The sequence below is a fragment of the Megachile rotundata genome, chromosome 5, assembly GCF_050947335.1.
Source record: "Megachile rotundata isolate GNS110a chromosome 5, iyMegRotu1, whole genome shotgun sequence".
Lineage (NCBI taxonomy): Eukaryota > Metazoa > Arthropoda > Insecta > Hymenoptera > Megachilidae > Megachile > Megachile rotundata.
Window position 1 is genome coordinate 18,118,056 of NC_134987.1, and position 24,550 is coordinate 18,142,605.

Sequence of the window (24,550 nt, forward strand, 5' to 3'; positions counted from 1 at the left end):
TATATTTAGCGTCTAAGAATATAGCGTACGGCGATATACAATTTAGTGAGAACACAGAATGTGCCAATGCTACTTCATTAATTAATTGATAAACAGTGAAACGATAATCCCTCGACAAAAAACGATCCAATAAGCCTAAGAATGCAGATGGAATAGCTGTCTCGTATTCATCGCTATGTAAAGGGATCGATGACGTCGAACGGCGAATATTCGTAAAGTTCACGAGAGGTCGGTGATAATCGAAGCAGATCGAGCACCAAGTTCATGGACGATCTCCGGAGCATTGCTTTTAACTTTTGACGAACCGTGCATACGCTCGATGTTCGATCACGACACGGCGGAAGAGGCTTTAAAAAGGAGGTTTACGTCAGCCGATACCGTTAAACAGATTTTCGGATAATCATTAGTGGACGGTGCCGTTAGAATCATCAAATACCCTGCGCGAAAGTAGCGGTATCTATTAAACGCGGCGAGGAGGGGGACTCTCGAAGAAATTGTTCCAACGATTAGAAATTAGGTATCGCACTTTCCTTGGCGTCGCTCTTAGAAAAACCTCTGCGTTCGTGGAAAACATCGATGTTTTAGAATCACGTTGCAGTATCGTTTAAGAACCAGCAACGATGCCTCCAGGCCTTTTCACTCTCGCAAATATTTGTCTCGACTTGCTCGTTTATCGCAATTTCTATGGTCAACGCGTGCAACTCATCGAACAATCGATACTTCAGCTTGTTTTCGTGGAAAATGAGAGAGTACGATTTTTCAAACAGGTATCGCTCGAAACGTGCACTCCTCGAGTTATTTCTTAGAGAATACACAACGTACAATTCGAAAACTGTATTTTCCAACATACGCTATACAAACTGCCAAACACGATTTTCTCAGAACTATAAAAATGTAGGTAATAATTTTCTCGGAACAATGACGAAGCAATAATTCTCGCGCACACGTGAAAATGCAAGTAATAATTTTCTCGGAAATATAAAATGTCATCGAAACCGTGAAATATAAACGCGAAGGTGTGTCTAAGAAACATTCGTCGTATCACTGCATGATTCGATGATCATCGGCAGAACGTTTTTATCGATTCGTCTTGTCGAGAGCATCGAACGATAAAGATTGAAAGAGCGCGGAAAAGATGACCGAAGGTAAATCGGCCGTTCTGCGAGCGGACGTTTGAAATATTCATGCGGCGGTTCAAGAGGGGTTCTCTCACCGATAGGACGCGACGCGTCGCAACGGTGTGCGCCGGCCACAGAGAGAAAACTCGGCGAAACGAGGGTGCTCTACCCGACGAAAGGAAAGAACCAGAAAAGGGACACGGAAGAGAGAAACCGTGGAAAGGAACCCTTCAATCGAACAAGAAAGGAAGGACACGTGGAAGGAGAAACGTGCAACGAGCTCGCTAGCTTCTATCCATCGGAGCAACGTTGAACGAGACCAGAAGGGCTGGGGATTAAAGTGAAAAGAGGGAAAGGCCCTTTGGCCGGGAAAGGCAAACAGGAAAAACCGTGGAAAAAGAGAGAGAAAGGAAGAGGACAGATGCACTTAGAAAATGTTGCCTAGAAAGGAGGAGGAAAAACCCATAGAACCCTCTGTCTGGACAACCGGAGATTGGGAAACTGAATATACGTATGGGACACAGACCGTCTCGAAATGGGGGTGCAACCATTAACGTAATTGCCGTATAGTGCTGCGAGGTTAGCATTTTGGATGGCATATGGTTACGGTACTTCGCTATAGGACTCATTGATTGACACCATGAATTTCGGTACCGAAGATGGCTATTGTCGTTCGACACGGTTACTGCCGACTATAGTCATTAGCAGTATTAGAGAGTACAGCGGCCAGTAATGTGACGGGCAATTACATCGGAATGTCACTATCTTGACGGGTAAGTGAAATGACAATGGACTATAGCGATGAATCATATGTACATGAATCACCATGTACTGGTGACCATCTACAAATGGTAACTATGTAACCAGTAACTGTCGAGTTACTATAGTGGTGAACTGTAGCGAGTGTTTATAATCGAGAACTACTATACCGGTACGACTAGCTATACGAGGAGCTATATTAAGAAGTGTCCATAATTTCGAGTTACTGTACTAGCAAATATAGTGACCACTAATTACAATAACGGGTGACTGTAATTGGCATTATACCGGTAATCAACGGATATAATGACGAGTGACTAGAGTAACAAATGATTATAGTGACAGCGAATGATTACAGCGGCAAGTTGTTCCAGTTCATTTTTATCTCCCATCTAAGGGGTTAAACTAATACTTACGATAGAATTACACATAAATCTTAGATTCGTGTTTGAGACACAAGAATTAGAGCTTCAACCGGTTTCGCGGGATATCGGATTAACCGGTTAGTGTTTGATTGATCGGTAGATGTATGAATAATAGGGTTACGAGAGAACCTGATACGTGCACAATATCGCTTATCGAAAAATGGCGGCTAAATGGCGGAAACAAATTATCGTCCAACGAATCTGTATCTTCGTAGAATCGTGCGAAGCCTTTGACATTTACCCTCCGTGAATATTATTTATTAATTATACCGTACGTATCCGCTCGATCGTGGGTAGATCGTTCTCCAAGATTCAGGTTCGTGTTCTTTGCGAATTTGGAACTTCTAAAAGTTGGAAATTAGTTCCCTCTTAAAACACCAACTAAACTTCTTTAATTTGTAAAAGTTTTCTTCGTTCATTTATCCAACCAAGCATGAATCATCAAGCATGATATAATTTTATATCGACTCGATAGGATGACATTCATCAATTCGCTAATCAATTTTAGGCCTTCCACCCTTCATCCACAAGTCGGTTCGACGTAACAGTTGGTGAAGCACGTCGTCGAAGTTGACGTGCTTCAAAAACAATTTTTCTCGTTGTTGTGAAGTCCCCTTGTCGTTTGCTGGCAACACAGAGAGAGGTCAGGTAGCGCCGGCAACTCCACCCATGCTGGAAGGAGAGCCTCGTAAAGTTCTCTTCTCTCTGATGCACCGAGTGCGTGCGTCTTGCTTACACCGTTAGCCTGCCTCTTTTTCTCTTTCTTTCTCGTTCTATGAAGTTGGTCGAAGGTGCACCACGAGTGCTTTCCACGGTACAACGCCGACGGGAGCTATCGGCGAGGAGAGCACGTGCTGCACGCGAACGTGACGACGATTTTGCATGAAATATGCACGATTGTTTCTCTCTCACGCTCCTTCTACACACAGCCCTGTTTCTTCCCGTTTTTCCCTGGCTCCTTCTGTTCGACTCCCTCGGAAAAGTATACGCTACAAGTACAGATTGTAGATTCTCTATGAAAATTCGCTTCTCCTCGCATGAAACTTGCTGTCAGATATTTCTATCGGACGTTTGAATTTTGGGAAATTTTAGAACTTCGAGGGTTTGAAATTGGGGGAGTTGGAAATTCGGAGACATGGAAAATTGGGGAATGGAAAATTTGAAGAATTGGATATTTGGGGATGTGCAAATTATGGGTGCTTGAAATTAGAGGTATTGAAAATTTGGGGATTTGGAAATTACAGAAATTGTAATACGGAGATTAGGAAGTTTGGATAAGCTTGATATGCAAGGACTTGAAAGGACTTACAAGAACTTAGGGCTATTGAAAATTACCTCTCCGTAAATCTCCGAATTCAAATTTCCCGCCAAAGCCTGTGGCAATTGAAATTCGCGCGCCAACCATGGCGATAACAGTTTGAGAAGTTGTACTTATCGGTCAAGCCGTAACGGTCGAATCGATACCTCGACGATAAGGCATCGAGGCTTTGTCCGCGGGGAATTCCCGTGTTTTCCAATGACGCGTTTCTTCGTTTTCCCTAAACGACAGTCGAGAACTGCATCGTGGTAGCCAAAGAAGTCGCGCTAGCGCGTAATTGAGAAAGAAATTGAACGAGGCTGAAAGCCAAGTTCCATTTGAATTCAAGATGATATCAGTCGGTCGACGCGACTAATTTCGATGTGTATATCGCACACGGACGAAGGAGAATCCAGTTTTACAGGTTTCAGATCGGTTCGGCAGAACCGTTCCCTCGTCACGACGAGGCCAGGACTCTAAAGATAGGATTCGCGTTCCAAATTGCAACCAGATTCGCGTATGACCAGCGTGATTCGCAAGGACGACGTTCTTACCGAGATTCTCGCTCGATCTGGGCCTTTGTGTATCGCGGTTTCTGGCGACAGATTATCGATCCTCGATAAGTTGATCAAACAAAAAAACCGTTTGATAATAACGAAGAGCTGCACGGATTAATTAAATGATTGCACATTTTTCACTTGTCGGAAAGATTCCGTAAAATATTATCATTTCTACTTATCGATAATATCCATTAACGAGAATCTTCTATTAAACTTTAAACTTGACTCAAAAGCGATATACAATTTTATCATTCTTTATTTATTTCTGTTTAAACTAATTTCGAAAGATAACTGGGTTTAAATAATAAAGTCATGTTATGTCGAGTTACAGCCGGCTCTTATCGTTCGAGTCTATTAGGTTACGTTTCACTATTTAAATAATTTATTCTTGTTTAAATTTCGAATTCAATTTTGTAAAAGAATATCACTCGCTAGTTTCATGTTTATCTTACATATTGTTGTTATCGGTACAATTTTTACAACGCAATTCTATACACGCGCAGCTAATTGAAAGAAACCAACACTTTTGCTTAACCGATAGCTGTTATCTACCAATAGAACGACCGACCGCTGTTACATAATAATAGAAGAATTTACACAATTGATACTATTTTTTGCTGAAGCAATCAGTGATATCATCGTGAGATTATCGCGCTGGTAAAAATAAAGATCAAACAGCACGAAGATCCTAGATATTTGCAGAAACAGAAGGCTTCACTCGTTAATTCTTAACCCCTTGCACTATGACTTATTTGTCAAGTGCGTCAGTCAGAACTGACTAATTACAGCTACAATATTAAAACAGACCAAAAATCTTGAAATGTTATGTCAATATGTTATAATGCAATCGTTGACTATGCAAATTGTAATTGGACTTGAACTCCAAATTGAAGCATACTAAAAATTCAAGTAAAATTGATCACGGCCGAAGTACGAGTGCGTCACGAGTCAGACTCGTTAAAATAACGCAAAGGGTTAAATTAACAAAGTTGTTCGAACAAATTTTTTACTGTATATGAACTAAGTTTGCATTATATATTTTACTGTTTTCACGTATATTTATCTTCGTTTCTAATGGTACCACAAGATCTGAAACACCCTGTATAATCAAACTTCTGTACTCGTGAACTTTTCAAAATAAACTACCCTTCTCAACAAAATTACCCTTCTTGAAAAGTTCTCAACATCGTATTATAAACTTCGTCAAAATTTCGACTCGGATCTGGTTATCCGAGTAATTTTTTAGAAAAGGTGGAGACAGTGCAGGGCGATATCAGGCATATGGGTGTTGCTTTCGTCGGTATAATTTCGCCGCATAATTTTTGTGGAAATGTTCGTTTTCGAGCAACCGGCGATACAGCTTGAAACCAGGGACGCATTTTTCATGCGGTCGTTCAGCCTCGCGAGCTGGTAAGAGGGAACGTAGCCTGGCAAAGGTCTTTAGAACCAGTTTTGCCAGACGTCTCTCGGTATACGTCGGTTGAATTTTATTCGCCTGTGTTGACCAATTGAGACGGTGCCCGCCTTTTCCTCCCCTCTCGAACACCGTCAACGTATTAATTTTACGCAATAATAAAAGTCAATACGCGAATGTTCAATGGCGATCCGCCGATGAAACTCGCAAAATGCCCGCCAACAGGATACGAAATGTTTTCAGATAAAACATTTTATCAGCGAATATTCGGGACCCGCCTTCGATTTATGCAGGATCGTTAACACACGTAATTTATATAGCGTTGCGTCATCGTATATGCTCGTTTCGGTGATCAAGTTTGGAAAATTTCGGTGGAACAAAATTTTTGTTACGCAACATTGCGAAATTTCTGAGGAAGTGAAATTTTAATTGTCGAATAAGGAAGTTTGTATTTCATTCTAAAAAGTGGAGCTTGATTTTAAATTTTATGATAATTAAAGATGGAATGGAGGGTTCGAGTGGAACGTCCAAAGTTTGAGAAAAATATCTGAAACGTGCTCCGATAGTTTCTAAAACGGAGTTCTAGAAAATATGATCTACGATTCACGGAAAGATTCGTGTTTTTTATTTCTAGAGACACGTAACGTCGTCTCGATCAACACGCACAAATTATGAGACTCCGTTTCCCAATAAACGCGTATCATTCCATCGAAGAAGTCGGAGAACCTAAAACAGGTATCGAGGCTGTCTATCGACGAAAAACAACCTGTCTCGCTTTTCGATTTCGAATCAAAATTCGATAGAATCGGAGAAAGCAAACCTCGTATATTCTATAACCACGATAAAAAACGTACGGACCGAACTAGATCCGAGCTACTACTTCGCGTCAACATATTAATGAGTGCTCGTAAAAACATGTATGTATCAGAAGCGATAAAAAAACACAGATTAAAATACTAGTTTCTAGAATTACTTTGCATAGAGAGGTGCTCGAGACACAAAACGGAGAACGTTTCAGGTATATATTTTAGCAGTGACGTGCACTTTTCATTTTAATAATAATAAGGTACTTTATGTACGATTTACGCTGATGTCCTTTTTACTGCCACTTTTTATCGCTGGAGAAGTTCCTTTCTACAAATGTTCACTTTCTAGATTTCAACACATGGAATAGTTGTGTATTTGAATACTTTTGAAGTACCTAGAGGTAGATGTTCAAAGTGTAGTTGGATCTCTTTATCTTTGGTACATGTAGCTTTCTATGTATCTAATTTCCTGTATATTTTAATTTTTAGTTTTTCAAATTGCTACTTATTCAAGCCCTAATATGGGTTTCCATGTGTCTATGTAAATTACAGTGTTTCTATATCCCCAAACTTCTGTGACTCCAAATTCGAATATCCCCATATTCCTATATGTGTGGGTTCTACACTTCTAAATTCCCATGTGTAGAAATTCCTATATCCCAGCTTCCTATATTCTTAGATCTTCGCATATGTAGATCTCTATATTCCTATCACTCTACATATGTGGATCCCTGTATTTCTCGACCCCCACATATCCAGATCCCTACATGTGTAGATCTCCACATATGTGGATCTCTTATTTCTCGACCACCACATATGTGGATCCCTACATGTGTAGACCTCTACATATGTGAATCCCTGTATTTCTCGACCCCCACATATCCAGATCCCTACATGTGTAGACCTCCACATATGTGGATCCCTGTATTTTTCGACCCCCACATATCCAGATCTCTACATGTGTAGATCTCCACATATGTGGATCCCTATATTTCTCGACCCCCACATATCCAGATCCCTACATGTGTAGACCTCCACATATGTGGATCTCTGTATTTCTCGACCCCCACATATCCAGATCCCTACATGAGTAGACCTCCACATATGTGGATCCCTGTATTTCTCGACCCCCACATATCCGGATCCCTACATGTGTAAACCTCCACATATCTAGATTTCTATATCTGTAGACCTCCACATATCCAGATCTCCATATTTCTATCCCTCCACACATCCAGATCCCCATATCTCTAGACCTCCACATATCCAGATCTCTACATCCATAGACCCCCACATATCTACATTTCTATATTCCTCCACACCTCCAAATATCTAAACTCCTACATCCCCAGATTCCTACTTGATATATTTACCTCTCCACTTTCATTTCTTTGCTCCAAAATAATAATTAGACCAGAACTGGAGTTGATAAGCAACCTTTTACCAGCTTCATATTTCACCGGCTGGAAAAGGTAGTTAATTCCTTGGGATGGTATAGCTCCAGCGATAAGCGCGTACGCGTGTGTGCGATATGCAATATTATCGGCCGTGTCACAGGCGTAACACGCAGCTTGAATGAATGACGAACGAAAAAGGGAGGGAAAATTAATGACGCGAAGCGCAACACCCGCATATCGCTTACTAGCAAGGCCGTAATGATAAAGATACACCTACACAGGATATTTCAGAAATAGCTGGCCAAACAACGAAGGCAAGATTATGATAGTTGTAAAGCGACTTGAATAATCGTTATTACTCTTATCGCATGCATCTGTTTCAGAACGTACCATTAAATTTTTTATACAAATCGTGCAGCTCAATTATTATTATTATATCGATACACTAGTTATTATAGTATATGTACTAGTTATTATAATATATTTATGTTGATAACGCAGTTTTAATTGTGGTCGAAGTACACTTATTTTTGAAACATCCTGTATGTCCTGTATTCGCTTACGGATTCTGTCAATGGCATCGCGTTATGGCACGTTTCCATACGGTCATAAAACCAACTGGTTCAACCTGGGATAGGGCAGTTTTCGACCTAAATCCTGTCGCACCCTTTCGAAGGGCGATAGGGTATCGTATGGGGAAACCGTACTCGTTTTCAATGGGGTCCATTTCCCTCTTTCCCGATCCCTATCGTATCGAATCACGTTTTACGCGTTTCTGCGACATATAATTAACCACACAGCAATGAATCAGTACACTAAAAACATATCCGACTAATATATTAACCACATTGAAGCAATTGAAAATTTGATCAAAAGAGCATTTTAGAGACCTTACCAAAATTTTCACAATATCTGATTTTTATTATATATGTGCATACTTCCAAGTATAACACGTGTACAGGATAACACATGTATATCCAATTGGACAAGTGAAGAAATTAATAAAGTACGTTGATAGATTTGTCATTAAATCAAAATTGATCACCCATGAGTCAAGGTAAAAACATCCTTGAGAATATAACAATATTATTAAATCATATTTCAGATTATTACATCATCTCTACTCAAGAAGTTTGAAACGTTAGCCATGGATCTAATTCCAATAACAGTGGAGCAGGTTTGCTCCCCGAAAGATATCAACGTAAACCTTTCCCTACGAGTTCCCGCGACACGAAACCGTCAATTAGTTTCAGGGTGACCCACTTTTTATCGTAGTACTTAGACTGCTAGAATAGTAAGTGGGTCAGGCGTAAAAGTAACTGTTACAGCAGCGATATTTCGTGTCGGTGGCGATCGTGACACACGGAATATCGCCTTAAGCGTAAGAAACGCGCGAGTGCGTCAGAAGGAAGCGACCGCCAAAAGAAAACGATCAAACGCGAGTGAACTTCCGGCTGCTGCCGGATACAGAGGCGAGCCGAGCAGTTTTACCTTTTAATCGCCGCGAATCACGTGAAGCGTTCCCATGCGGAAATGCGCGAGGAAGACCCGTTTACGTGATCGCGTGTGAGTCGAGAGCTGAAAACTCCGCAGGAATTATTCCAACGAAAGTAAATTACATCTCAAACTCGGATCGCATTTTTTTTCCTACCGATCGGTGAATTACAACTTTCCGTACTTTAAAACTGCTTATTAAAATTATCGAAAGTGGCATTTCTGCGAGTCTGCGAGTCTTGAACCGTGGCATTTCTGAATGGTGGAATGTTGCTACTTTGTTACTTTGGTATTTTGCTACTTAGGATGTTTGGAGACTTTGATGTTTTGTAAGGTTGGAAATTCTGGGACTGATATTTTGCAACTTTGGAAATTTTTAGAGTTTGATATTTTGCAACTTTGGAAATTTTGAAACTTTGATGTTTTGCAACTTTGGAAATTTTGTGACTTTAATGTTTTGCAAGTTTGGAAATTCTCGGACTGATATTTTGCAAGTTTGGTAATTCTGAGACTGTGATATTTTGCAACTTTGACATTTTGCAACTTTGGAAATTTTTAGACTGACACTTTGTAACTTTGGATATTTTTCAACTTTGGAAATTTTGACTTTGACATTTTGCAACTTTGGAAATTTTTAGAATGAGACTTTGTAACTTTGGAAATTTTGAGACTTCGACATTTTGCAACTTTGGAAATTTTGAAACTGACACTTTATAACTTTGGATATTTTGCAACTTTGGAAATTTTGAGACTTCGACATTTTGCAACTCTGTTAATTTTGAGATTTTCATATTTTGCAACTTCGTAAATTTGGAGACTTTAATGTTTTGCAACCTTGTAAACTTTAAGACTTTGATATTTTGCAACTTTGTAAATTTTGAGGCTTATATTTTGCAATTTATATTTTGCAACTTTGTAAATTTTGAGACTGATATTCTGCAACTTTGAAAATTTTTAGACTTTGATATTTTGCAACTTTGAGACTTTAAAACTATGAACAACCCTTCAAATTTTTTAATGTTCCAATTTTGTGAATTTCGAAGTTCTCCAACGTAATAAATGTCAGGATTACAAGAAAGGTAATATTACTTAATTTAGCTGAACAACATAGCGCTCTTGAATAAAATATACATACGTGGCGGATAGCAAGAAACCAACCAAGTGAAAGGCAACAATGTGAAGGCAAGTCTACGTAAGTTAACCACATGTACACAAAAGGCCATTGCTATCGGTGAAATACGTATTTTATGGGAGTGCAGGTAAAACTGTTTAATAAAAAGGAACCAAATCAAGGAAAAGGAACAATGAGCCATATCGAGAAATGACACGAAAAAGCTTTGAATTTTTCGAGGATCTAACAATGAGTCAGAATAGCAACTCACTTTCGACAGAGCAAAAGTAACTAATACTTAACCACAATTTATATGTAATACAAAGCTTCCAGACAGTGGAATGGCTTATGAACAAAGATTTCTGATACTGATATTGTATCAGTCTTTTAATCTTCTGATGAAATTTTCTGCAATATTAACGAATATTGAGCAATGTTCTGTCGCTGAAAACTTTGAAACGGTGATTCAAAATGGGTTAGCAATTTTCAATGGAATAAAAAGATAAGGCTGAGTGTTTAATCACGGTATAATTGCACTTCGAGATTTCAATATATGACACATGCAATGCTTGATAAGAATGTAAATAACATACCATTAGCAGAAGCATTTAATGTTTGATGCAGTATCGGTTAATTTAATTTTTTTATGAAGCTTGTTTGATGGAATTTAAAAATTTTCGAATTAAGCCGGGAGTATTAGAAGTCGAATAGTGTACATAAAATCGTGGTGTGCGTAGATTGGCGAGCAAGTAGAAAACAGAAGTCAAAGCAGATCGAACAAGACACGGGTCGGTTCTCCCTGGATACGTCAGTCGCGACAAGGACGTCTACTAAATGAGCAAATTATACTGGAATAATTGCCGCGCTACTGGCGGAACTCGCAACGAAAAACACGCGGGGAGAAAGAGAGCGCGAGAAGGCTAACAAAAAGTAGAGAAAAAGAAAAAGCACGCAGACGTAAAAGACACACGCTTCTGGTTCTCTTTGTTCTCGTTAAAGTTCGCGTTTAACGTGGCAGCCGATAACGCGACAAAGAGAAACCTTGTTGCTCGTGCGATCGTTAATCGTTCCAAAGAAATTCGATCGATTTCCACGATCGGCATTCGTCCGTTATTTTCACTGCTCCTCGAACAACCGACCGGACGACGAACCTTCAACAACGTTTTACTTTCGTACGGGTAATAATCGCGAACGTTCGTGAAAGTTTGCGCGGTTTACATCGTGTAAGAGACATATAAAATTTCGCTTTTAGACCTCCCTCTTGGCGGGGCGAATCTAATACTTTCTACGATACCGAAATCCGAACGATATGATACTGCACGCTATATAGCCACGCGCTATATCGCCACGCCTTCGATTATCACGCGCTGTATCGCCATGCGTTAGGTCACCACGCGATATATCGCCTCGTGTTGGAATTCCACGCGTTCTATTACCTCGCGCAATATCGCCATGCCTTAGGTTACCACGCGATATATCGCCACGCGGTCGAATTCCACGCGCTACATCGCCACGCGTTCTATTACCTCGCGCTATATCGCCACGCTTTAGATTTCCACGCGATATATCGCCACGCGTTCGAATTCCACGCGCTACATCGCCATGCGTTCTATTACCTCACGCTATATCGCCACGCGTTCTACTACCTCGCGCTATATCGCCACGCTTTAGATTTCCACGCGATATATCGCCACGCGTTCGAATTCCACGCGCTACATCACCACGCGTTCTATTACCTCGCGCTATATCGCCACGCGTTCTGCTACCTCGCGCTATATTGCCACGCTTTAGATTTCCACGCGATATATCGCCACGCGTTCGAATTCCACGCGCTACATCGTCATGCGTTCTATTACCTCACACTATATCGCCACGCGTTCTATTACCTCGCGCTATATCATCAAGTATTCGAATATCACGCACTATATCGCCACGCGGTCGAATTCCACGTGCTGTATCGCCACTAGTTCTATTACCACGTATTTGGTTATTATACGCTCTACTGCCACGCGCTGTATTGCCATGCATTGTATGACCTCGCGTTGCATTCCCAAGCTCCGTCTTCCCACGCATTATATCGCCACGCATTGAATTACCTATCATGCACCAACTTCCTATATTATCACACGTAATATGACCACGTATTATATTGCTACGCGTTAGATTACTACGTAGGAAATTATCATTCCAAATTTTATCACATGTTATATCGCACCGTGTTGTATTATCTACGTTGCAATACTATCCGTCACATATCCATGCGTTATATCGCCACAGGTTCAAAAACTATGCGGTACTTTACCACGAGTTGTGTAATCACGCTTTGTAATACTATCCGTGATATCGCTACGAGCCATATCGCCGCGCGTTATATCACAGACGTTGTGTATCTATTGGTTAAGTTACCACGAGTTTAAAAGGAGAAAACTTGTAAACCGAATGTATTACCAATTCCGTGAGACTTCCCTTCCGTTATATCTGACCTAAAACGATAACGAATGGAAAACGATATGTAGAAACCTTAAACGCGAACGCGTGAAACGTGCGGCAACGACCTTCGGATCCCCGACTTTGCTGACATGCAAAATCGAGGGTATAACGACCTGCAAATAAGCAAAAATTGTCGATCTCGAAATAAAATACCAGGGTCTCTTGGTTCAGTCTGCGCGTGTATGGTCACTGACACCTTGAATCGAATGAAAATCTGTAGGAACGGACCGTTGACACGGCTGGCTATAAAATTAGGACAGAAAGGAGAAAAATGGGGGCGAAAGAGAGAGAAACAGAAAAACAGTGGTGGTTTCCCAAGATGAAAAGCGTGGCTGAAAATAGCCGGGCGATAAACCACCGTGCGAAATGGAGTGGCGAGGCATCAAAGAGGAGAAAAAGAACTAAAGCAGGGCTGATGACGCAAACGGAGGTGGGAGAAAGGAGAGAATTAAGGTGGCTCGAGACTCGTTTATCGCAGATCAGGAAAATATAGAGGCATTGAATCCACGGAGGCTCTTGTTGGCCCGCGATGACAACGGATTAAGCTCAGCTGTATGGTGTCTGCACCCGCTTTAGGGGAGCTTTAACTCTCGACGTCACGCTAAACTCGTTCCAAGTTGCAAACTAATTTTCTTTCTAACAAATTTCATTCATGGTTCTAACGATATTTTTTAAACATGCTGTGTTTAATTTCTGCTGTACTGCTATCGTTTCGTTATTTGAATTATTTTAAATTTCATTATTTCTGATACTGATACGAGTTTTAATGGAACTCATTATCAGGTTGCAAAGAGATAACTAATGACAGGAGAACAACAGGTTGCCTACTTTTCCAAGAAGCAGATGTTGCAACAGGAAATTTCCTAACATCAGAAATTTTTAAACCTTCGAGGAACAAGAGGCTTCTCGAAAGAAATTCTTATCGGTAAATGCATTTGATGAAATCATTTCTAATAACGTTACTTTCCTTTGGCGGCGTGTTTCTGCATCGAAGAATTCCGTTGACTCGAACAAGGCATCTTTCGTACATAATTTTCCAAGTGCCTTAGGCGAGAATATCCCGAAGGCATCTAGTTGCGGCAGAAAGCTCGAGAAAAGGTCAACGAAGGCGCATCGATCTTAGGGGATCTTTCGGAATGGAAGTCAGTCAAAGGTCGCTATAAAACAAGCAGGTAGTGAATGCTGCTAAACGGAATTGATCATATGAATGAAGGCGATCTTTTATGGACACGAGAAAGAAGTATGTTTCTGTTAAAACAAGTGTTCAAAGATTAATAGTTAAATTGTCGAAAATTTGTTAATAAATTTTTTCATGATGGAAAATATCAGCTGGGTGAAGTTGAAAAGATTAACAAAGGACACTTACAATTTTCTAGACACTTACAGTTAATTGTTACTGCGATTGTTAAGACGAATAAAGAAAATTAAAATGTCGCCACATGTTGCATTCAGATTCTGCAGTATACAGATTATAATTTGAATGGAATTCGAAATTGCGGTGAAAATACGAGTCTCACATTTGAACTACAGCATGCGTCAGAGTGATACGAAGGTTAATGTTATCAACGATTTACAATGGGACCAATACTGTAACGACAATATTAATACTACGCTTTAATAGCGATAATAAAAAATTCTAACTATTATGCAATTTGATAACTTATCGAACAACTGTTAAATTACTAGTATCGATATTAGAATTTCTTTAGAACTATCATCAAATAATAAAGAGACGAATGCCTTCTCGCAATTTCCTTTCGAGAAACCTTTTTCTGTCCGCAACAGGTGATTATTATTTCCATTTCGCGCAGTGCCAGTCTTTTCGACTTTATTTGCTTTAATTCGCTCAAGCGTTATCGTATTATTCCGCCTTATCTGCTGGCGTAAAATAATAAATAAGATAAGGGAAAAAAATATTACAAGTCTCGTGTCCGTTTCAATTATCTACCATCAGTAAAATTCTCAAACCGCTATATATAATTTTACCGCTAAGTAATTTTGAGAAACTCAGTTTCTAAGTTTTAAACTGTGAGAACGTTTCGAAGAAAGCCTATTTATCGAGACACGGTTTCGACCACACCCGAAAATATCAAGAGAGACCAAAAACTCGAACAGGTCGATCACCTTTTCTTCCCTACCTAACCGATTTCGAATTCCTGATTAACAACATCGTGTTGTCTCTGTTCGATTAAGAAAGGGCAACTGGTGCACGGGGCCGACAGTTCTTTACGTCGGCAAGGCCACACTTTTACGGCTCAACATAAATAATCGGTGTCTACCAGCGTCCACACTTGTTTCTCTTTTTCGGGATACTTGTCTCGAAAATACACCGACTTCTCGACGAAACGTGATGCAAGAGAAGTTTCGAGATCAAAGAGCAATTACGCAGTTGCGGAAACGAACGTGTACAATTAGCAACGTTAGCCATTATCGAACATCTCTATCTGTTCGAAAAAATCAATATCCTGCAACATCAAGGTCTACGAGCTGATGAATCGATGCACGCCATCGAGATAAGGCTGAGAAGATAAAACGATATCGTGAATGGTTTTTCCGACATCATTTTAAATTAATGTGGAATATGATTTCGATCGGAGTTAATTTGAGAACTAATAATAGATGGTCATTTTTGTTGGGTACTTTCATTCAATTTTACTTGTATACCCATTGAACTTCAGTCAGAAATCTACAAGTAAATCATCAAAGATAGTGAGGTGTTATCAACTTCCATACGGATTAATTAAGTTTACCTTTCAAAGATAAAGATTAATAAAATCTAGAGATAGGCAAATAGACAATTTCAAAACTGATAAGTTTCAAACGTGTATACATTCAGTAGCACAAATTTTGAGAAGAGATAAAGCCCATGTTGATCCCGGAATCGTGTAAACTCGATCTCGTTTAATCTTCGAAAAAACAGCGATTGCATCAGGATGATCAAGGACCTAAGTCATCATCCGATAAAGCTGGCAGTTTCGCGGCAATTCGAGAACGGATCGATCGATCGGAGGGACGCGGGCGAATCAACGAACAGCAGAGGAGAAAATGGTGTATAACCTTGCTCGAACGACCTCGATCGCCTTCACCATAGTAGAAACCTTCGGCTTCGTGATCGCCACGTCTACGGACACGCGCAGTATCGCCTCCGATCCTCCGATCCCGACACGAAAAGATCTCTTTCGCGTGTAACACGAGACAGGAGCGTGTAGGTACACTCGGGTACAACGTACCTTTCGATGTGGACACCTGACACTCTTTTTTAGTCTCAAACTTTTGTGCTAATTTCTTGATCTTCGAGTCTAAGTCCACGAATGTTTAACGCTAAACCTACTGACATATGTGTACTTAATTTGGAGTTAAAAAATAAATAAATAAGCGATGGAACATAAATTAGTATATGTATTTATTGTTTATCTTGATGAAAATCAAGATGTGCACTTTAATAAAATGTGTAGCTTATAATAAGAAACTTGTGGAAAGGTCATTTGACCAGTTTGGTAGGTTTAGGGTTAACTTGGAACATCTCTAAATTCTCAAATCCTTGAATTTGCATATTTGCAATCTATCCTTGGTTTTGTATTTTCAAGGTTTTCCATGTTCAGAGATCATCAGATCCTAGATCCTTAAATTTGGAAACCTCAGACTCTTGGATTAGGACATCCACATGCTATTAGATACATATCCCAATGTCGCCAACAATTCTAGTCCTCCAAATCTCTAGATCAGATACTCTCAGATCACCAAATCCCTATATTTGAATATATCTGAACCTCCGAACTCTAAGATCTCCAAATTCCAAGTACCAAATTTTAAATATACTTAGACCTCAAAATCCCGAGATCCCCAAATCCTAAGATCCCCAAATCCCAAGATCCCCAAATCCCAAGATCTCCAAATCCCAAGATCCCCAAATCCCAAGATCCCCAAATCCCAAGATCCCCAAATCCCAAGATCCCCAAATCCCAAGATCCCCAAATCCCAAGATCCCCAAATCCCTTGGACCCCAAAATCTCGAGATCCCCAAATCCCTAATTTCAAATATACTTGGACCCCAAAAAATCCCGAGATCCCCAAATCCCTGAGATCCCCAAATCCCTGAGATCCCCAAATCCCTTGGACGCCAAAATCTCGAGATCCCCAAATCCCTGAAAGTCCGAAATCCCGAGATCCCCAAATCCCTTGGACCCCAAAATCCTGAGATCCCCAAATTCCTGAAATCTTCAAATCCCTAAGATCCCCAAATCCCGAGATCCCCAAATCCCTGAGATCCCCAAATCCCTAAGATTCCCAAATCCCAACACCCAAATCGTCAAATCCCCAGCTTTGGATATCCTTAACCCCCAAATCTGAAGATTCCCACTCTCAACTCAGCCCGAAACGAAGTGTCAAAAAATCCCTAGGGAAGATTTGTTCCCGACTGTACCCGGGCGATCGTGCATCGATAACGTTTCTGCCTCTCACTCTCGCTTTTTTCCCCCTTTACAACCTGAAGGGACATTTCACCGAGCCTTTGATGCATCCTTCCCTTCGTGGTCCTTCGTGACTTCGTATTCGATTAAATTTTACGAGGGAAAGTTGCTACCTGCATAAATTTATTCGACTAATATCTTGACAATCTGATTGCAACGAGAAGGAGAAACATGATGTGTGGATCACCGGTGGCATGATATGATCGCGTAATTGCTGTAAGAGATGGGAAATTTTGGACGGAATTGTTATCGTTAATGACGCGTAATTATATATTGAAAGCTTGAACGAGTGGAGAGATCAATGGCATGAATCCGAGGTTCTGAGGTACTGTATCTGATTTTGATCTGTCAAATCTGACATGGAAATATCTCAGAATAACATATGTGGTATATTAATTTGATGAAATTAAAATGCGAGTGAAAATTCTTCTGCAAGATATTCGATTGCTAGTTATAATATAGATCTTCAGAACCTTTGAAGTATTCAGTTCGATAAAGCTATCGCAAGTAGCACTTATTATTAATCCACATCTTAACATTTTCTGAAAACAGCCATTGCGATAATGTTATCGATGCTAATATTATTACTGATCGCTAGATAACCATAATACACTCATGAGTGTATTCGATACTTTTAACATTCAATTCCACATTGATACACAAGTACTTCACATTTCCGTACCATCAAATTATACCCACTTTGTGATATTTCCTTTAACAGATATGTAAAGTAATATAAAGTCTGACAGATATGTAAAATAATATAAAGTCTGACAAATATGTAAAATAATATAAAGTCTGGCAGGTATGTAAAATAATATAAAGTCTGGCAGACACACGAAGAAATGTAAAATTCTGGAAATCAATGTACGGTCTTGCTTATGTATTCCTGCATGTATTAACAGGTTAATGGCTGACGGTTTCAAGGTACAATACGTAAGTACATATATCACGTTGACACTGTTAATTCGCGAATTAAACGACAGAGGTTCCGAGAAAAACGCGTGTTCGCAAGTAGCCAGCGTCAGAGTCGTTAAACGGAAATTCATGGAAAAGCAAGAAGCTCATGTGTTGCTCAGCTGGCACGATCCTGTATTCGCGCTCTCGTCACCGTGATTACACGAACGTAGCTTTTTTTAAACCATCGTTTCTACGAAGCATCAAAGTCTTCAACTTTTCACGATATTCATCCGCAGCTTATCGTCTAAATTTACGACACCGTGAACGATAAACTATGCCATAAATTACTATGATAACCTCGTTAAATATATTATAAATAACTTCTATCTAGGTTCTAAGCGTTGCCAACAAATACACCGATTCCTAATTTAATGACACCGGTAATTAATACACCGTTAGTCTCCACGTAATCGTAATTGTATCGTTTGACGCACTCGAGATCGATCACACAATCGATCGAGTCGAAAGCACCTACGTGTCGCGCGAGTATGCAAATAATGGAAAGTGACTTACCCCTTCATTTCCTAGGAACTGTATAGTAGGGTTCTGGCTGGTCTTGTTCTGTAACAGAAAAAGTAATTTCATGTTAATTATATGTTATAACATATTGTGCATTCTACATATATGGTACTGTAATTATATCTCTACATTGTAATTATACTTTAATATCTTATTAACACTACCGGTGTTACTTTTAAATAAATAAACCCAAGCACTCTTTATCTGAATACACCAGACATTTCGACAGGGGTAATTTTCTAACATAAAACCAGAAACCAGTTATTCTGACCCTTTCAGAATCAACAACCTAAACCACGAATTCCCCGAGTGTTTCTAAACATTGCTTTTTCTAAATCCATCAAAAAATATGACAATGTTTAAATCGATTCGACCGTGTTTTATTTAATGCGACGACTGCAGTGAAAACTATGCCAGACAGCTGCAATAACAGAGACCATAAATTCTTCAAGTTTCATCTTTCGATTTGAAATATCACGTATTATATATCCTTGTTGCATTATATATCATTTAGGTTGCAAAAATGAAAAGCTGTAAAAGTTCGATTACGAGTTAGACGCTTTCTACGATTCTGAGGCTATGAAACCGAACTGCTACGATCTTGTAACGTAATATATCTGCCGTGTTACATTAATGGCGTGTGCACATTTTGCGTGCACACAAGTTTCAAAAGGGAAAGTTTGAGTGCGTTTGCGGATCAGAATCGAGGATGTTCGATTGTCTATCCACACGTAGATGGAATCATAGATTGGAAAGCTTGTTGAATGTGCAAGATGTGTGCTAGGACAATCCATGGAGATTATGGGTTTGCAAGTTTTTTCATTCGGGAAGTTAGGAAGTTGGGAGATAGGGAGTTGGAAGTTTGGGTGACTTGGAGGGTGTAGGAATTTGGGGATGTGGGAAGTGGAAGTTTGAGAATTTGGGGATGGATGAATTTGGAAATTTGAGAACTTGGGAGATGTGGGAATTTGGAGGTGAAGGATTTGGGTGTTTAGGAAGTTGGGAGTTTGAGAATTAGGGGATTGTAGAATTTGGGTATGTTGGAGCTTGGAACTTTGAGGATTAGGGGATTGTGGAATTTGGAAGTTTGAGAATTAGGGGATTGTGGAATTTGGAAGTTTGAGAATTAGGGGATTGTAGAATTTGGAACTTTGAGAATTAGGGGGTTGCAGAATTTGGAACTTTGAGAATTAGGGGATTGTGGAATTTGGAAGTTTGAGAATTAGGGGATTGTGGAATTTGGAAGTTTGAGAATTAGGAGGTTGCAGAATTTGGAACTTTGAGAATTAGGGGATTGTGGAATTTGAAAGTTTGAGAATTAGGGAATTGTAGAATTTGGGTATGTTGGAGCTTGGAACTTTGAGGATTAGGGGATTGTGGAATTTGGAAGTTTGAGAATTAGGGGGTTGTGGAATTTGGAACTTTGAGAAGTAGAGGGTTGCAGAATTTGGAACTTTGAGAATTAGAAGATTGTGGAATTTGGAAGTTTGAGAATTAGGGGGTTGCAGAATTTGGAACTTTGAGAATTAGGGGATTATGGAATTTGGAACTTTGAGAATTAGGGGGTTGCAGAATTTGGAACTTTGAGAATTAGGGGATTGTAGAATTTGGAAGAATGAGAATTTGGGGATGTGGGAATCTGGAGAACTTGGAAACTTGGGAATGTAGGAATTTGAGGATATGGGAAGTACAGGTTTAAGAATTTGAATACATCAGAATTAGGGGATGGGTGAATTTAGAAATTTGAGAACTTGAGACCTGGAAATTGTGGAGATGATTCATCAAACACCACAGCATTTGACCACACAACTCTGCTAATATCTCCATGAAACATTAACTAAAGTCTACCTACTAAACAACCTACCAAATTATTTGACGATTCCTATCTGCCCCAAGACCCATACTCCTTGCACTGCTTTTGAATCTCGTTAAATCGCGACAAAGCCATAAACGCAAACACAACTTGAACATATGCGCATAATTTTGAGACGACCGTCGCTAGTAATATTCAATGACGACTCGGTATTAGTTTCGAAGGACAGAAATCGAAAGTGCACGAGATCGATTAGCTCGATCAAACGCAATGCGGAATTCGTATTGTTTATACGAATGTAAAACGTTGTTGATACGAGCACCGATATTCTCCTCGTTTATCATCGATTTACCGCTTAATGTTGGCGGTGGATTTACGAGGAACAACTTAGATATTGTAATGCGTTTAGTTTTACAGAGAGTCATTAATAATACAGTTTGTTGCTGATTTGCTAAACGCAGATAACGCTGGTTAATTAACGCGGTTGTTTAGTGGAAAACAGATTGAAATTCATGTAATACGATATCACGTAGAATTATGTAACGGCACAAACACTATTATACTTAGAGAACACGTAATCGTTACGATAAATGCAAACGATTCGTATAATAAGTACTTTAACGAGATTGATTGAAACAGTATCGATCGCGTCATCGATTAACCCTTCACCTCTGAGCGAACGTAGAAACCGAGACAATCGTGACCGATCGTTCACTTTCCTCTCAATTTTTAATTACAAACATTTGCAATAAAACTTCTCACTTTCCTTTGAATATTTACTTTTACCAAAGAATGTTTTGCATTCGACATAAAATGCAAGGCAATTATTACATGCAATTATTACTGATCTCGGTCAGATACACAATTTTATGATTATTCTTGATCTCGTAAGCGATCTTTCCTCTCAATGTTTACTAAAAAATTTAAACATTCACAATAAAGTGTAAATCATTCAGTACAATTATCCTCGATCTTGTAAGCGATCACTTTCTGAATATTTACTAAAGAATCTTTCATATCTGACATAAAATGTAAATCAGTTAGCATAAATAATTTTCTCGGCCTGATTCACGGTTTTATTTATAAAAATAAAACGAGCAAGATGGAATGATTAGATAAAATACCGAGCGTTCTCTAGCAACAATCTACCCGGACGATGCATTGCAACGCAAGGAGGAAATGTTATTGTCTGAAAGGTGTTAAATAGCCAACACGCATATGCTTTCACCGATGATGACTCGATAACGCAGTTTTTTTTCGGGTATAATTTACGTTCGGAGGAAGTTCACGGAAACAAACCACCGGAAAGATTTTATGGCTCTGACGTAGTGCGTTTCGACACACTCCTTCATATTCGATCATTGGCGAATAATGCATTCGGATCATTCAGGCATGTCTAATGAATGTTTTTGCGCTGGAGCACGGAATTAATTAACGTAATAAATGTGCAATATTTGTTATATCATTCGCGAGTTGCTTTCGGTTGCTACATTCTCTCTCCTGTCGATGAAAATTTGGGGGTTGGAGAGTTGGGAGATGGAAATTTAGGGATGTAGGAATTTGGGGAGTTTTAACTTTTGAAACTTGAGAATTTTCTGATTTTGGAATTCGGGGTGTGAAAATTTGAGAATCTGTAAATTTTGGTAACTTGAAAATTTAGAAATATAGAAATTTGGAAATTTGACAACTTGGGGTCCTTGGGATTTGAATATTTGAAAAATTAGAAATGTAGGAATTTGGAATCCTTGGGATTTGAATATCTGAAAAATTAAAAATGTAGAAATTTGAACATTTGGAGTTTGAAGTCCTTGAGCTTCAAATATTTGAAAAATTACAGATGCAGAAATTTAGGAATTTTTATATTTAACATCCTTCAGATTTGAACATATAACAAATTAAAAATAAATTTAGTTTTGCAATCTAAAAAAAATATGACAAATTAAAAAATTTCAATTCAACCGAGAAACCGCTTTTGCGTATTCGAAAGCTACAAACGCGATTAAAATTAAATGAAAAAGCTTTACTGTGGTGGCAGATCACGATGTTCGTCGACAAGGAAATGAAAAGCAATCGCACGAACCGGAAAGGAGACGTTGATCGAGACCAGTTCGAATAATTTGCCCGTAGATTGAACGGGATGGGAACGAGCAATCTCAACACCTGTTGAATTTCGTTTTTAGAGACTCGCTCGATCTTGACCGACTGATAAATTATTCGCCATCGACGGAACGCGAGCATAATTTAATCGCGGATCTACTCATGAATTTTATTTCATAACCTCGTCGGAAAAACTGCTAATTGAAACAATTTTGCGATTAATATTCTTTGAATGTTTTATTCATAAATTTATCTTTTCTTTTATCATTTCAAGACTAAATTATTTATGTATTACTTTGTAAATCATTTTCACCCCTTGCAAATTATTTACAAGTGTAAAGAACTTGTTTTAATTTATTATTAATAGAAGTAAATAATTAAAATATCAGAATGTGGCAAACGATGATCAGCGTTAAAAGTGGTTTTAGGAATTCGAGGAACGAAAGCAGTATCCGACAGCGAATCGTAGCGTCTGGGTTAGGTCTGGGTTAGGTTAGAACAAACTAGGGGAAAGCGAAGTAATTTATGGATGGCTCCGTTTCACGAACGCGAAATCGTAAAAGAAACCTGGCGCGGTGTCGACGCGTCAGCGTTCGATGTGTCCGGTTGCATAAGCACGAAGCAGTTATGTTCATGCATTTTGCATCGTATCCAGACTTGCTCGTAACACGTCCGCGAAATTCTAATCGATCCACTCGATTGGAGGCAACGAAACAACGCCATTTTGTAATCGCAACAAAATGGGCGCTCGAGTCCTCGAATTCTTTAGGTTAACAAAATCAATTCGCACTTTCCTTCCTGGAATTTCTGCCAGAAATCTTTTTATTGCATTCTTCTGTCACTTAAATATAATACAAAAGAAAGGTTATGCTCTTAGTCAGCTGTTTCGAGTGTAATCGATTTTTGAGGTTACATGGAGAGCAAGGTTAAGTCACGTGGTACGAGAGTCGTGATATGGCGGGAAAATGGTGAAATTTAAAAACCAATTTAAGAACAATTAATGTAACAAGTATGGTGCTTAGTAATATTAATAATAAATACTATGATAAAATAGTAGTAAGATTTAATGCTTGACCGGGAAAATAGCAAATAGAAAAAGTAATAGAATAGTTGTTGTATTGAATGTGTAGAAAATTTTGTGCTATATTTGTACCAAACGAAATAAATCGTACGTTATAAAGTTCATTAGCCAATCATCCACGAAACAAGGAAAAATGGTGTTTCTTCGATTCTGGGTACCCTGGCCAACTGACTCCTACGTGAACCCTATTGTACGCAAATTGAATCGTGCGTGGCAAAGACGCATCATCTATCAACTTTGCCCCGAACTTCTCCCCTCGCATTTGCCTTTCATCGACCCACTACTCTCCACCATTTGTACCCCCGTCGATGTATCAATCAAACTGAAAACCGACGAAATACCAAGACTTTAAAATTCGAAAAACACAAACCTGAAACTTCAGATTGTTCAGTTTGTAAAAATTTGAGATTCAGAAATCTGGAACGCTGGAAGTTCAGAAGTTTGAATATTCGAAAGGTCAGGAATGTAGAGATTTCAGGATCCGAAGATTCAAGTAGTAAAAAATTGGAAAGTTTTGAAATTATAAGCTTTGCCTATCTTTTTGTCTACTTTTTTTCGAACTAAACGGTCCAGTGGTAGGTCGGTTGATCACCGATGATCGCATTGATAAAAAAAAGTGGTTCGCCAAAAATCGCCGTTCGGTTCAATTAATGGGGAGCGTGGTTGCCGGTTCGCAACAGGTAGGCAACAAGATGGAGTAGCTACTAGACAGGCCGTGTCGAGAAATTCGGCAACGCCGC

General features: G+C 39.3%; 1 protein-coding gene across 1 annotated transcript in view; it reads right to left on the minus strand.

Moving 5' to 3' along the window:
* Nucleotides 1–24,550, minus strand: part of Su(Tpl) (Suppressor of Triplolethal) — a 134,472-nt gene that overhangs the window by 79,817 nt on the left and 30,105 nt on the right. The window contains exon 4 of the mRNA XM_076531767.1: nt 18,814–18,861. Within this exon, the coding sequence (XP_076387882.1) occupies nt 18,814–18,861 (48 nt within the window). The remainder of the gene's footprint in view (nt 1–18,813; nt 18,862–24,550) is intronic.